At 40.2% G+C, this 16,935-nt stretch overlaps 1 protein-coding gene across 1 annotated transcript in view; it reads right to left on the bottom strand.

Moving 5' to 3' along the window:
* Window positions 1-1,494: 1,494 nt before the first annotated feature.
* The window catches only part of LOC143101737 (guanylate-binding protein 1-like), a 30,230-nt gene continuing 14,789 nt past the window's right edge, over window positions 1,495-16,935 (bottom strand). Inside the window, exons 9-10 of the mRNA XM_076265317.1 lie at window positions 16,439-16,541; window positions 1,495-1,874 (exon numbers count right to left, since the gene is read on the bottom strand). Of these exons, the coding sequence (XP_076121432.1) occupies window positions 1,495-1,874; window positions 16,439-16,541 (483 nt within the window). The remainder of the gene's footprint in view (window positions 1,875-16,438; window positions 16,542-16,935) is intronic.

The raw sequence follows: 16,935 nt of genomic DNA on the forward strand, positions 1-16,935 counted from the left end.
CCACACAAAATCAAACAAAAAATAGATACTGAAAAGAAGTACCTACCTGGTACAGTTGAGACACCCATCTTTAATGATGTATGGTTAACTAACTGTTAGTTGAAAAGTTGAATAAATAAAAACATAGCAATTGCAAAGTGTTTGTAGTTCAAATTCATTCATTTAATCTAAATTAGCGTTGGTTAAAAGGAATACATCATGAACAAAATGTGACACAGGAACAGATATGGCGAACAGTAGCCTACAAATGGAATGTTCAAGTAATAACACAATCCGATGTGTGTCTCAATTGTCCCCCACTGACCACCTCACACATTTCTCTAGATTTTGCAACGACCTTACATGACACAATGGCATAAAATATGCCAGTTTTTAGGACACAGAATAATGTTTGTAATGATACCAGTTACGTTTAACAGTAACATAAGTGTAATGAGCTATTCATTGTCAAAGGTGCATGGTGAAGGGAAATTCTTACCTTGGAAAACAAACATTTGCCGATATCCTTGGATGGGAGATACTTGTGTCATTCAAATTGTCCATGATCAAAGAGGGACTTGGGCTTGCTGTGCAAGCAAGATATTTAAGGTGTCTCAACTGTACACATGTCTCAACTGTACTCAGTCTACCCTAATGACAATGATGGGGCTTAATGATAAACACCAAAAGTAATAGGCCTAGTGGCAGCACATAGTTGTGCGTTGTGTGCGCACCACGGCTCAGTCCATGAAATGAAAATAAATGGATCGGCCCATCGATCTGATCAATTTTCCGATCCCTGATCCAGCTATTTAGTCAATATTCCTTCCTTCTTTCTTTCTTTCTTTCTTTCTTTCTTTCTTTCTTTTCTCCCTCTTTTCTTTTCCCTGATTGCCTACATTCTGTAAAGCGCCATGATACATGTGTAATGTTTTGGCGCTCTATAAGCACAATACATTGAATTGAATTGAATTCAATATTGGGCCGATATCCGACATTAATATCGGATCGGTGCACCCCTACCCCCAACGTCATCTTCCAGGCAGAGCTGCATGGAAGGCACAAGAGTTAAGCAAGGTTTAGGGTTAGGGTTAAGGTTAGGGCTGATCTATAGCCAAATAGGCCCATCAAACAGCAACTTAGTCATATCAGCATGCAACCAGAGGATTTAGGTATTTGATCGTTGGCTGTTGAGGCACAGTTTAGCTCTGATTGGCTGAAAATATAGGTGTGAATCTTCACTGATCTCCCGATTTGATTCAATTATGATGATCATGTCAGTGATTCAATTCGATTCGATATATTGATGCATCACGATGTGTCAAATACATTTTTCTATTAAAGCCATATGATATTTGACTTGACAGAATGCATCAAGATAGATACTGTATAGTTCAATGTAATACAGTTTTCTATATTACTTTATATGGTTATGTTTTCATCCAAAAATACGTAAGTAGTAAGATATAAACAAACTTTTTTATTGAGCAAAATCTACACAGCAGACAGTACTTGTTAAAGCAAAATCCAGGGTAGGGCGGTGGAGAGGATGGTAATGCCGATCTTGGCCACAGGAATGATGTATTTCTTGAAGAATCCCGGGTCTGCTTCCTTCTCCTTCTCCCTCTTGAGCTGCTCGATCTCCTGGCTCATGATCTCGGCCTTGTCCCTGAAGCCCTTTTCCAGCATCTCCTGCTGCTCCTTCAGCTTGCTCTCCATGGCACGTTCCAGCTCCTCACGCTGGAGGCGTTTCTCCTCCTCCATCTTCTCCTTCATTCGCCTCATGCGCTCCTCTTCGCTGCGTCGCTCGTCCTCCAGGGCGCGCTGCAGCTGCCCGTGGAACTGCGCTGCCACTTTGGCCTGCTGCTCCTGAACTGCAGCCTGCTCACAGTCCTCTGGGAGTGGAGGGAGAGGAGTGATGTGGGGGTTAACAGTGCCGGTCCAGTTTTGGGGTTTTAGGTCAGAAGGGTTTGATTAGGGGAGGGGTCGGTGCATTGGTCCACATCATGAGAGGTGATGTCCACAGAGTTGCATCACAGAAGTCCCATCAGGTCCAGAAAATAGAGGGGGGTAGGGGTGGGAGAAAGGAAAAGTTCATATGAGAGAGGCATTTTGGGAGGGAAACTGTCCCATTGGTTTCCTGAGTGTTTTGGATGGATGTGTGTGTGTGTGTGTGTGTGTGTGTGTGTGTGTGTGTGTGTGTGTGTGTGTGTGTAACACAGAGGTGACTTTGGTAAAGAACATTGGACTAAAAACAACACACATTGATGATGGCATTATGTACATCTACTTTTTAGTCCCTAGCAGCTCCCTGTAATTAATACTTTCAAGTATCCAAGAAAGGACGACAAGTAGTTTTGACGATATTTGTTGCCATTTCCATAATGACAGTGGATAACAACAGGGCTCTATCATCATCAGGGAAGAAATGTAAAACATTACGATTACTAATGTCGCATGCAAATTTGCTGACAAATTCCAAAGTCAGATAGTCAGATAGGCCCATAAAACAGCAACTTACTCACATCAGCATGCAACCAGAGGATTGAGGTATTTGATTATTCTGATTGGCTCTTGAGGCACAGTTTAGCTCTGTTTGGCTGAAACAGACCGTGTTTGGCATGGTGGCAGACTAGAGGGGTGAATCTTCACTAATCTCTCAATTTGATTCAATTCGATATTGATGCATCACGATACATCAAATACATTTTTCTATTAAAGCCATATATGATATTTGATTTGACAGAATGCATTAAAGGTTGTATCAGCGATAGCGGGGATACGTCACTTCTGTTGATATTCAAACAAAAAAGAGAGCTTGCTCGCTACTCCCTCCCTCTTCCCCCTGTGCAATTAAAACTCTCCAAAACGCGCATCTTGTTGGTTATTGGTTGAAACACTTTATTTTTCCTTTGAGTGGTTGCAACCCTTGTTGATAGCAATTGTTTTTTGTGTACAGATCTCGGAGCCTAGGCTGCCTACAGAGACATGTTTTTTTGACGGCCTACTCATGGGGCAGACAGCTAGGGGATCGTTAGGAAAGATTAGATGAATGAGATAATTTACGTTTGGGCCTTTTTTTGGCCTGAAATCGCTGATACAACCTTAGTTGTATTAGCAGACTTACAACCTAGTAGTGAGATATAAACAATCTTTTTTATTTAACAAAGTCTGAACACAGCAGACAGTACTTGTCAACAAACTAGAATTGCGGTTCCGAGGAACTGCAAGAGTGGGTTTGATCTGGGGCACGGAACTCGGCCTCATCCAAGGATTCCAACGGTACCTCATTTATGAAAATCGGGCACACGGATCAAAAGTTATCTGCATCAACGCAACATCCAATAAGCTAAAACGCATAAATAACGTGGTTGCTATGCTGGTTGCTAGGGCAATCATGCTGGTTGCTCAGGTGGTCGCTAGGTTAGAAGGCCAGTGCCTCCTGAGAGGCCTGAAGGGTCAGTTCTGAGGTTGTTGACTGCTGAAACCGAAAAATGGACTGCATTTTCTTAAAAGACAATGTGACTGAAGTGCGGGCAAAGTTTGCACAGAAATGTACGATTTTTCCCACCCTCATCGACCTTGTCATAAAACTTGTTTAAATGATCACACGACGCCTCCTTGCTGCTTTGTCGTCTACATCAGCCTTTCTCAAACTTCTTTGACCTGAGGCCCAGTCAAGGCATACTTTGGGGTCATAGGGCCCACCTACATGAACCCACCCCCTCCTCCCACCCCCCATCAAATTGTAATATCATCACAATTATTATTTTTTTTATACTATATTGCTATACATGCACTTCAAAACAGTCAATGTTTAAAGTGCTAAGATTGTTCACAAAAGTTTGTGAAAGCATGCACATCAGAGTACTGCTTTACTAATGTAAAATATAATTAGGCCTACACTAGTTTCATTGTTTTTGCATTGTTGCATGATTGATATGCTATTTAATTACATTTCATTTGAATGCCTGAATGTAAGAATTCAGGAAACACAATACCAGCTTTTAACATTTATGTTGTTTACTAGTTTATGTAAATCACATAACACATGAACTGTTTACATACTACTGATAGCCCATTACTGTACACAATAATACTGTGCCCATTCATTAACATTAAACATCAGGCGTCTTGTTTACACATTTAAACCATATTTGCACTTCGAAATTCGCTTCCAAATTGTAGTAACTACATCTACGAAGTCTAAGGAAGATATCTATAAACATACTACATGGTTAAGATACATTTTGACAGAACTACAGACTTCGTGAAAGTAGCCTAGTAGCCCTACATAAAAGGCTCCATTAACTTCATTGCAAAATCGCGGTTGGTCTGTTTACACACTAAAACCATATTTACACTTCGAAATTCGCTTCCAAATTGTAGTAACTACATCTACGAAGTCTAAGGAAGATAATCACGTAGTCTGTTCATAGATAAGATACATTTTGACAGAACTACAGACTTCGTGAAAGTAGCCTAGTAGCCCTACATAAAAGGCTCAATTAACTTCATTGCAAAATCGCGGTTGGTCTGTTTACACACTAAAACCATATTTACACTTTGAAATTCGCTTCCAAATTGTAGTAACTACATCTACGAAGTCTAAGGAAGATAACCTTGTAGTCTGTTCAACGATAAGATACATTTTGACAGAACTACAGACCTCGTAAAAGTAGTACCTAAAATTAGTGTGATAAATGGCCATCACGTAGCCTAAAGCATATAGCACTAGCATATGACAACAGCAAATAGCTAACGTTTACGTTAGCCTAACTTACATATCGTTGACGTTGACCCGACACGTTTATAAGTTAGACCATAGACTGATAAGGACGTCCATCAAAATTCCGTGTGTATCCTGTGTATCTTTCGTGCTGCTATCCTGTTGCCTTTTCCCTGTTGTTCCGGCAACAAGGTTTTTACGCGATATTTGCCACATCCCAGAGAGTTGTTGTTTGGTGGGTCAGGTGACGAGCCGTCGAATCACAGCACAGCACCCAGAATGCATTGCAACACACCGTCTAGAAGGGACTCAGCGTTAGGTCGGCTTTAAATAGCATACAGAACCTATAGTAATATAACGTTGTCTGTAAGCTCCACAGATCGTGGCAAGACAATTGAATTGATTGTGGACTTCTTGCTGGGCAACGATGAGTAACTTGATTAGTAATGCTGCGTGGATATGTTTCGTGCAGTGCAGTGTGTTTCTCTATGTAATAATCTATACAACTGTACACGTGACTAAGTTCAAATGGAGCTAGCTGGGTATAGGACTGGGCTGAATGGATTGGTGAAATACTTTATTTATTTATTTTTTTAATGACCTATATGAACATGGTTTGGCTTTAAAAAAAAGAGGAGACAGCGCGTTTACATGACCTTTACACTTAGTGCTGGCAAGGCATTGAACTGGGCTGAATGGATTTGGAAAATATATATATATTTTTTTTAATGACCTGTATCAACATGGTTTGGCTTTAAAAAAAAGATGAGACAGCGCTTCGCGCTGTCTCATCTTTTTTTACATTACCTTTACACTTAGTGCTGGCAAGGCATTGAACTGGGCTTCATTCAAGGATTCCAACGGTACCTCATTCATGAAAATCGGACATACTGGTCAAAAGTTACATGCACACACCTTCATATACACAGACAGCCCAGCCCAGCCCATTAGACATTGCCAGATGGCTTAGAACTCTGCCAGGTGCAAGTAATCAACTCTAGCAGCAGAGCTCTACCAGGTGCAAGTAATGAGGTGCTGTGATGTCATAAAGCCCCAGCATTCCGTCATTCATTTCAATGGGGCCCAAAAACGCCGAAAAACGGGAATACCGCAAAAACGACAAGGGCCAGCGACACGAAATTAACAAGCAAGTTACACCGGTTCGGGCCTGAATTTTTGGAGTTCGAACCGCGTCGATAGCTCAAACGGTCTAGGAGCAGTAGTTCGGCCAAAAAGTGGGTGAAAAGGAATAATAAATAAACTAGAATTGCGGTTCCGAGGAACTGCAAGAGTGGGTTTGATCTGGGGCACGGAACTCGGCCTCATCCAAGGATTCCAACGGTACCTCATTTATGAAAATCGGGCACACGGATCAAAAGTTATCTGCATCAACGCAACATCCAATAAGCTAAAACGCATAAATAACGTGGTTGCTATGCTGGTTGCTAGGGCAATCATGCTGGTTGCTCAGGTGGTCGCTAGGTTAGAAGGCCAGTGCCTCCTGAGAGGCCTGAAGGGTCAGTTCTGAGGTTGTTGACTGCTGAAACCGAAAAATGGACTGCATTTTCTTAAAAGACAATGTGACTGAAGTGCGGGCAAAGTTTGCACAGAAATGTACGATTTTTCCCACCCTCATCGACCTTGTCATAAAACTTGTTTAAATGATCACACGACGCCTCCTTGCTGCTTTGTCGTCTACATCAGCCTTTCTCAAACTTCTTTGACCTGAGGCCCAGTCAAGGCATACTTTGGGGTCATAGGGCCCACCTACATGAACCCACCCCCTCCTCCCACCCCCCATCAAATTGTAATATCATCACAATTATTATTTTTTTTATACTATATTGCTATACATGCACTTCAAAACAGTCAATGTTTAAAGTGCTAAGATTGTTCACAAAAGTTTGTGAAAGCATGCACATCAGAGTACTGCTTTACTAATGTAAAATATAATTAGGCCTACACTAGTTTCATTGTTTTTGCATTGTTGCATGATTGATATGCTATTTAATTACATTTCATTTGAATGCCTGAATGTAAGAATTCAGGAAACACAATACCAGCTTTTAACATTTATGTTGTTTACAAGTTTATGTAAATCACATAACACATGAACTGTTTACATACTACTGATAGCCCATTACTGTACACAATAAATTAGTATCTTCAAATAGTCAAGGTTGTTGACTGCTGAAACCGAAAAATGGACTGCATTTTCTTAAAAGACAATGTGACTGAAGTGCGGGCAAAGTTTGCACAGAAATGTACGATTTTTCCCACCCTCATCGACCTTGTCATAAAACTTGTTTAAATGATCACACGACGCCTCCTTGCTGCTTTGTCGTCTACATCAGCCTTTCTCAAACTTCTTTGACCTGAGGCCCAGTCAAGGCATACTTTGGGGTCATAGGGCCCACCTACATGAACCCACCCCCTCCTCCCACCCCCCATCAAATTGTAATATCATCACAATTATTATTTTTTTTATACTATATTGCTATACATGCACTTCAAAACAGTCAATGTTTAAAGTGCTAAGATTGTTCACAAAAGTTTGTGAAAGCATGCACATCAGAGTACTGCTTTACTAATGTAAAATATAATTAGGCCTACACTAGTTTCATTGTTTTTGCATTGTTGCATGATTGATATGCTATTTAATTACATTTCATTTGAATGCCTGAATGTAAGAATTCAGGAAACACAATACCAGCTTTTAACATTTATGTTGTTTACTAGTTTATGTAAATCACATAACACATGAACTGTTTACATACTACTGATAGCCCATTACTGTACACAATAGATTAGTATCTTCAAATAGTCAAGGTTGTTGACTGCTGAAACCGAAAAATGGACTGCATTTTCTTAAAAGACAATGTGACTGAAGTGCGGGCAAAGTTTGCACAGAAATGTACGATTTTTCCCACCCTCATCGACCTTGTCATAAAACTTGTTTAAATGATCACACGACGCCTCCTTGCTGCTTTGTCGTCTACATCAGCCTTTCTCAAACTTCTTTGACCTGAGGCCCAGTCAAGGCATACTTTGGGGTCATAGGGCCCACCTACATGAACCCACCCCCTCCTCCCACCCCCCATCAAATTGTAATATCATCACAATTATTATTATTTTTATACTATATTGCTATACATGCACTTCAAAACAGTCAATGTTTAAAGTGCTAAGATTGTTCACAAAAGTTTGTGAAAGCATGCACATCAGAGTACTGCTTTACTAATGTAAAATATAATTAGGCCTACACTAGTTTCATTGTTTTTGCATTGTTGCATGATTGATATGCTATTTAATTACATTTCATTTGAATGCCTGAATGTAAGAATTCAGGAAACACAATACCAGCTTTTAACATGTATGTTGTTTACTAGTTTATGTAGATCACATAACACATGAACTGTTTACATACTACTGATAGCCCATTACTGTACACAATAATACTGTGCCCATTCATTAACATTAAACATCAGGCGTCTTGTTTACACATTTAAACCATATTTGCACTTCGAAATTCGCTTCCAAATTGTAGTAACTACATCTACGAAGTCTAAGGAAGATATCTATAAACATACTACATGGTTAAGATACATTTTGACAGAACTACAGACTTCGTGAAAGTAGCCTAGTAGCCCTACATAAAAGGCTCCATTAACTTCATTGCAAAATCGCGGTTGGTCTGTTTACACACTAAAACCATATTTACACTTCGAAGTTCGCTTCCAAATTGTAGTAACTACACCTACGAAGTCTAAGGAAGATAATCATGTAGTCTGTTCATAGATAAGATACATTTTGACAGAACTACAGACTTCGTGAAAGTAGCCTAGAAGCCCTACATAAAAGGCTCCATTGACTTCATTGCAAAATCGCGGTTGGTCTGTTTACACACTAAAACCATATTTACACTTCGAAATTCGCTTCCAAATTGTAGTAACTACATCTACGAAGTCTAAGGAAGATAATCATGTAGTCTGTTCATAGATAAGATACATTTTGACAGAACTACAGACTTCGTGAAAGTAGCCTAGAAGCCCTACATAAAAGGCTCCATTGACTTCATTGCAAAATCGCGGTTGGTCTGTTTACACACTAAAACCATATTTACACTTCGAAATTCGCTTCCAAATTGTAGTAACTACATCTACGAAGTCTAAGGAAGATAACCTTGTAGTCTGTTCAACGATAAGATACATTTTGACAGAACTACAGACCTCGTAAAAGTAGTACCTAAAATTAGTGTGATAAATGGCCATCACGTAGCCTAAAGCATATAGCACTAGCATATGACAACAGCAAATAGCTAACGTTTACGTTAGCCTAACTTACTTATCGTTGACGTTGACCCGACACGTTTATAAGTTAGACCATAGACTGATAAGGACGTCCATCAAAATTCCGTGTGTATCCTGTGTATCTTTCGTGCTGCTATCCTGTTGCCTTTTCCCTGTTGTTCCGGCAACAAGGTTTTTACGCGATATTTGCCACATCCCAGAGAGTTGTTGTTTGGTGGGTCAGGTGACGAGCCGTCGAATCACAGCACAGCACCCAGAATGCATTGCAACACACCGTCTAGAAGGGACTCAGCGTTAGGTCGGCTTTAAATAGCATACAGAACCTATAGTAATATAACGTTGTCTGTAAGCTCCACAGATCGATCGTGGCAAGACAATTGAATTGATTGTGGACTTCTTGCTGGGCAACGATGAGTAACTTGATTAGTAATGCTGCATGGATATGCATGATATCTGTATGAAAGTGTGTTTCTCAATGTAATAATCTATACAACTATACACATGACTAAGTTCAAATGGAAATGGAGCTAGCTGGGTATAGGACTGGGCTGAATGGATTGGTGAAATACTTTATTTATTTATTTTTTTTAATGACCTATATGAACATGGTTTGGCTTACATGACCTTTACACTTAGTGCTGGCAAGGCATTGAACTGGGCTTCATTCAAGGATTCCAACGGTACCTCATTCATGAAAATCGGACATACTGGTCAAAAGTTACATGCACACACCTTCATATACACAGACAGCCCAGCCCAGCCCATTAGACATTGCCAGATGGCTTAGAACTCTGCCAGGTGCAAGTAATCAACTCTAGCAGCAGAGCTCTACCAGGTGCAAGTAATGAGGTGCTGTGATGTCATAAAGCCCCAGCATTCCGTCGTTCATTTCAATGGGGCCCAAAAACGCCGAAAAACGGGAATACCGCAAAAACGACAAGGGCCAGCGACACGAAATCAACAAGCAAGTTACACCGGTTCGGGCCTGAATTTTTGGAGTTCGAACCGCGTCGATAGCTCAAACGGTCTAGGAGCAGTAGTTCGGCCAAAAAGTGGGTGAAAAGGAATAATAAACTAGAATTGCGGTTCCGAGGAACTGCAAGAGTGGGTTTGATCTGGGGCACGGAACTCGGCCTCATCCAAGGATTCCAACGGTACCTCATTTATGAAAATCGGGCACACGGATCAAAAGTTATCTGCATCAACGCAACATCCAATAAGCTAAAACGCATAAATAACGTGGTTGCTATGCTGGTTGCTAGGGCAATCATGCTGGTTGCTCAGGTGGTCGCTAGGTTAGAAGGCCAGTGCCTCCTGAGAGGCCTGAAGGGTCAGTTCTGAGGTTGTTGACTGCTGAAACCGAAAAATGGACTGCATTTTCTTAAAAGACAATGTGACTGAAGTGCGGGCAAACTTTGCACAGAAATGTACGATTTTTCCCACCCTCATCGACCTTGTCATAAAACTTGTTTAAATGATCACACGACGCCTCCTTGCTGCTTTGTCGTCTACATCAGCCTTTCTCAAACTTCTTTGACCTGAGGCCCAGTCAAGGCATACTTTGGGGTCATAGGGCCCACCTACATGAACCCACCCCCTCCTCCCACCCCCCATCAAATTGTAATATCATCACAATTATTTTTTTTTTTATACTATATTGCTATACATGCACTTCAAAACAGTCAATGTTTAAAGTGCTAAGATTGTTCACAAAAGTTTGTGAAAGCATGCACATCAGAGTACTGCTTTACTAATGTAAAATATAATTAGGCCTACACTAGTTTCATTGTTTTTGCATTGTTGCATGATTGATATGCTATTTAATTACATTTCATTTGAATGCCTGAATGTAAGAATTCAGGAAACACAATACCAGCTTTTAACATTTATGTTGTTTACAAGTTTATGTAAATCACATAACACATGAACTGTTTACATACTACTGATAGCCCATTACTGTACACAATAAATTAGTATCTTCAAATAGTCAAGGTTGTTGACTGCTGAAACCGAAAAATGGACTGCATTTTCTTAAAAGACAATGTGACTGAAGTGCGGGCAAAGTTTGCACAGAAATGTACGATTTTTCCCACCCTCATCGACCTTGTCATAAAACTTGTTTAAATGATCACACGACGCCTCCTTGCTGCTTTGTCGTCTACATCAGCCTTTCTCAAACTTCTTTGACCTGAGGCCCAGTCAAGGCATACTTTGGGGTCATAGGGCCCACCTACATGAACCCACCCCCTCCTCCCACCCCCCATCAAATTGTAATATCATCACAATTATTATTTTTTTTATACTATATTGCTATACATGCACTTCAAAACAGTCAATGTTTAAAGTGCTAAGATTGTTCACAAAAGTTTGTGAAAGCATGCACATCAGAGTACTGCTTTACTAATGTAAAATATAATTAGGCCTACACTAGTTTCATTGTTTTTGCATTGTTGCATGATTGATATGCTATTTAATTACATTTCATTTGAATGCCTGAATGTAAGAATTCAGGAAACACAATACCAGCTTTTAACATTTATGTTGTTTACTAGTTTATGTAAATCACATAACACATGAACTGTTTACATACTACTGATAGCCCATTACTGTACACAATAGATTAGTATCTTCAAATAGTCAAGGTTGTTGACTGCTGAAACCGAAAAATGGACTGCATTTTCTTAAAAGACAATGTGACTGAAGTGCGGGCAAAGTTTGCACAGAAATGTACGATTTTTCCCACCCTCATCGACCTTGTCATAAAACTTGTTTAAATGATCACACGACGCCTCCTTGCTGCTTTGTCGTCTACATCAGCCTTTCTCAAACTTCTTTGACCTGAGGCCCAGTCAAGGCATACTTTGGGGTCATAGGGCCCACCTACATGAACCCACCCCCTCCTCCCACCCCCCATCAAATTGTAATATCATCACAATTATTATTATTTTTATACTATATTGCTATACATGCACTTCAAAACAGTCAATGTTTAAAGTGCTAAGATTGTTCACAAAAGTTTGTGAAAGCATGCACATCAGAGTACTGCTTTACTAATGTAAAATATAATTAGGCCTACACTAGTTTCATTGTTTTTGCATTGTTGCATGATTGATATGCTATTTAATTACATTTCATTTGAATGCCTGAATGTAAGAATTCAGGAAACACAATACCAGCTTTTAACATGTATGTTGTTTACTAGTTTATGTAGATCACATAACACATGAACTGTTTACATACTACTGATAGCCCATTACTGTACACAATAATACTGTGCCCATTCATTAACATTAAACATCAGGCGTCTTGTTTACACATTTAAACCATATTTGCACTTCGAAATTCGCTTCCAAATTGTAGTAACTACATCTACGAAGTCTAAGGAAGATATCTATAAACATACTACATGGTTAAGATACATTTTGACAGAACTACAGACTTCGTGAAAGTAGCCTAGTAGCCCTACATAAAAGGCTCCATTAACTTCATTGCAAAATCGCGGTTGGTCTGTTTACACACTAAAACCATATTTACACTTCGAAGTTCGCTTCCAAATTGTAGTAACTACACCTACGAAGTCTAAGGAAGATAATCATGTAGTCTGTTCATAGATAAGATACATTTTGACAGAACTACAGACTTCGTGAAAGTAGCCTAGAAGCCCTACATAAAAGGCTCCATTGACTTCATTGCAAAATCGCGGTTGGTCTGTTTACACACTAAAACCATATTTACACTTCGAAATTCGCTTCCAAATTGTAGTAACTACATCTACGAAGTCTAAGGAAGATAATCATGTAGTCTGTTCATAGATAAGATACATTTTGACAGAACTACAGACTTCGTGAAAGTAGCCTAGAAGCCCTACATAAAAGGCTCCATTGACTTCATTGCAAAATCGCGGTTGGTCTGTTTACACACTAAAACCATATTTACACTTCGAAATTCGCTTCCAAATTGTAGTAACTACATCTACGAAGTCTAAGGAAGATAACCTTGTAGTCTGTTCAACGATAAGATACATTTTGACAGAACTACAGACCTCGTAAAAGTAGTACCTAAAATTAGTGTGATAAATGGCCATCACGTAGCCTAAAGCATATAGCACTAGCATATGACAACAGCAAATAGCTAACGTTTACGTTAGCCTAACTTACTTATCGTTGACGTTGACCCGACACGTTTATAAGTTAGACCATAGACTGATAAGGACGTCCATCAAAATTCCGTGTGTATCCTGTGTATCTTTCGTGCTGCTATCCTGTTGCCTTTTCCCTGTTGTTCCGGCAACAAGGTTTTTACGCGATATTTGCCACATCCCAGAGAGTTGTTGTTTGGTGGGTCAGGTGACGAGCCGTCGAATCACAGCACAGCACCCAGAATGCATTGCAACACACCGTCTAGAAGGGACTCAGCGTTAGGTCGGCTTTAAATAGCATACAGAACCTATAGTAATATAACGTTGTCTGTAAGCTCCACAGATCGTGGCAAGACAATTGAATTGATTGTGGACTTCTTGCTGGGCAACGATGAGTAACTTGATTAGTAATGCTGCATGGATATGCATGATATCTGTATGAAAGTGTGTTTCTCAATGTAATAATCTATACAACTATACACATGACTAAGTTCAAATGGAAATGGAGCTAGCTGGGTATAGGACTGGGCTGAATGGATTGGTGAAATACTTTATTTATTTTTTTTAATGACCTATATGAACATGGTTTGGCTTACATGACCTTTACACTTAGTGCTGGCAAGGCATTGAACTGGGCTTCATTCAAGGATTCCAACGGTACCTCATTCATGAAAATCGGACATACTGGTCAAAAGTTACATGCACACACCTTCATATACACAGACAGCCCAGCCCAGCCCATTAGACATTGCCAGATGGCTTAGAACTCTGCCAGGTGCAAGTAATCAACTCTAGCAGCAGAGCTCTACCAGGTGCAAGTAATGAGGTGCTGTGATGTCATAAAGCCCCAGCATTCCGTCGTTCATTTCAATGGGGCCCAAAAACGCCGAAAAACGGGAATACCGCAAAAACGACAAGGGCCAGCGACACGAAATCAACAAGCAAGTTACACCGGTTCGGGCCTGAATTTTTGGAGTTCGAACCGCGTCGATAGCTCAAACGGTCTAGGAGCAGTAGTTCGGCCAAAAAGTGGGTGAAAAGGAATAATAAATAAACTAGAATTGCGGTTCCGAGGAACTGCAAGAGTGGGTTTGATCAGGGGCATGGAACTCGGCCTCATCCAAGGATTCCAACGGTACCTCATTTATGAAAATCGGACATACGGGTCAAAAGTTACATGCACACACCTTCATATACACAGACAGCCCAGCCCAGCCCATTAGAGCTCTGCCAGGTGGCTTAGAACTCTTCCAGGTGCAAGCTTAAGCAATTAGAGCTGTGATGTCACAATCGAAATTTGAATTCTGAACATTCCGCCATTCATTTCAATGGGCCCAAAAAACGCAGAAAAACGGGAATACCGCGAAAACGACAAGGGCCAGCGACACGAAATTAACAAGCAAGTTACACCGGTTCGGGCCTGAATTTTTGGAGTTCGAACTGCGTCGATAGCTCAAACGGTCTAGGAGCAGTAGTTCGGCCAAAAAGTGGGTGAAAAGGAATAATAAATAAATAAATAAAGTAAACTTAAGAAGAACAATAGTGGGCTTGCTCCGCAAGCCCACAGCATGGCTTCGCCATGCTGTGGTCTTGCTGGATCAAACCCACTAATAAATAAAGTAAACTTAAGAAGAACAATAGTGGGCTTGCTGGATCAAACCCACTAATAAATAAAGTAAACTTAAGAAGAACAATAGTGGGCTTGCTGGATCAAACCCACTAATAAATAAAGTAAACTTAAGAAGAACAATAGTGGGCTTGCTGGATCAAACCCACTAATTAGAGCATTTCCTGAGAATGACAAACCTTACATGGAACATCCATTTTCATATAATGTAAAAATGCACAAAACATTAATGTTATCATTCACATCATACAAATGCCAAGGCATTTCACTGGCGTTATGGATGTGACAAAAAGTTAATTTTTCGTGGAATTGCCCATAATCAAACGATAAATATAAATGTTGTTAGGCTTACATTTAGCCAACACATCTTTGCAATTTCATGGCACTCTTTTCATTCCTTCCTATAGTCCTATACAGTGGCTGTAGCAGCTCTTGTGTAGCCTAATTTTAGTTGTTGTTGTGCATGGTGTTGTAGTGGCGAGGTAAGTTGAAATCTTTCAAGGGTGATTTTGTTTCTAAGCATAGCCTACTAAACACTAGCCTGGGAAAAACCCAGACGAACTTCCGGCAAATTTGAGATTTGCTCTGAAAGTCTGTCTGGCCACACTGTAAGGCTACAACGTTTCACCCAGAAACTCAGAATGCTCAAAAAATGAATAGGCCTAGGCTAGCCTGAACACATTGCAACATTGAGAGTTTTTATGGGAAGAAAATGATTTACAGACCACTAGCTGCATTAAGATACACTTCAGTGTTTGCCTTGAAACAATTATTGCTTTCAAGTCTCATCATACCATATCATAACGGTTTTGTTCAGAGCTGAAAACGCTATTGTGTTTGACAGAGGGCAGATGTAGGTTGCTAGTGACAAAATATTAGCTTTCCGTCTGGTACAATGTCTTTGTAAATTAGCCTACGTTTAATTAAAAGTGTTTAATTATTCCTGGTTCTCCACAGAGCCTATACGGCTCTGGTTCTCCCTACAACCAGACAGTAAATTGTGTCTCTTTCGTTGCTCTGATTGATTTTTGACTTCTCCTATTGCGTCTGGAGACATTTTGTTCGGCGTCGGTTTGGGAGTGCCCTTTGGAAATGGGCTGTGAACTAATCTTCCCCAGACCCACTCTCGTTTACTCTCAGTGATAAGATCAGCTGTTTCCCATCTTGCCTGAAAGGTACAATTTTCTTTATAAACCGATCATAGCTCTCTGTATCTCATTTTCGCTGAACTTTTTATATAGGAAGTGCCCCTATCATATCATTACAATAAGGATGTGGTAAAAACCATGTGAAACGAAACCAACATTTTAATGACATTTCAAAATTGATCTGAGGCTTGTACGGAGTCTGAACGAGGGCCGCATGCTACCACGGGTCGCCAGTTGCCCATCCCTGGTCTAGGCAGGCTTAACATGATGACATCACAGCAGTTTTTGAAAAACACCCATTTGTCGTGATTTTTTTCTTCCCATTGCTCTGCATATGTTGTCTCTTTCATTGCTCTGATTGATTTTAGGTCTATTCCGTCCAGAGGCCATTTGAATGATGTCAGTTGGTTCCCTTGGAAAAGGGAGGTGAATGAACCTTGTCCAGACCCAATCTCAATTTCAATTGAGATAAGGTCTGGTGCTAACCAGGCGAGGTGGACATCTTACCAGCCATCTTTTTGTCGGCCTCGGTGAGTCTCTCGTCTGCCATCAGGATGGAGTTGGCTTCTGTCTTATTCTGCTCCAGAAACTCCTTCAACTTCACCTCCCCCTGGGGACAAAACAAACAAACAGACAAAACCACAAATTTGAATTTCTGGAAAAAGATCCCATTGACAACGGTTTCTGATCTTCACATTTTACGAAAACCAGGAACGTAACAAATATGTAAGGGCAGGGACTTCTTTCTGGAGTCATTGCATTGAGAAGTCTCTATGCTCAAATAAAGATGTGTTCAGGCCAAGGAAATCATTTGGGTGAATCATATATTATATGATAATGCCAGATGATGACCAACAGTGAAACAGTCATCTACGTCACCTGAACGCACTTGAGTTAAACTTGTTCACAACGAAATCGCTGCTGCTGGAGAAGCGAGATAATCAGATTCTACTATCACATCTGGTTTAGGCCTACAAGATATTGACAATAATAATTGTAAAAGT

The sequence above is a fragment of the Alosa pseudoharengus genome, unplaced genomic scaffold (assembly GCF_046254945.1).
Source record: "Alosa pseudoharengus isolate Yale_2024_CS ecotype anadromous, Long Island Sound unplaced genomic scaffold, YU_APseudo_1.1 YU_APseudo_1.1_scf_1, whole genome shotgun sequence".
NCBI lineage: Eukaryota > Metazoa > Chordata > Actinopteri > Clupeiformes > Clupeidae > Alosa > Alosa pseudoharengus.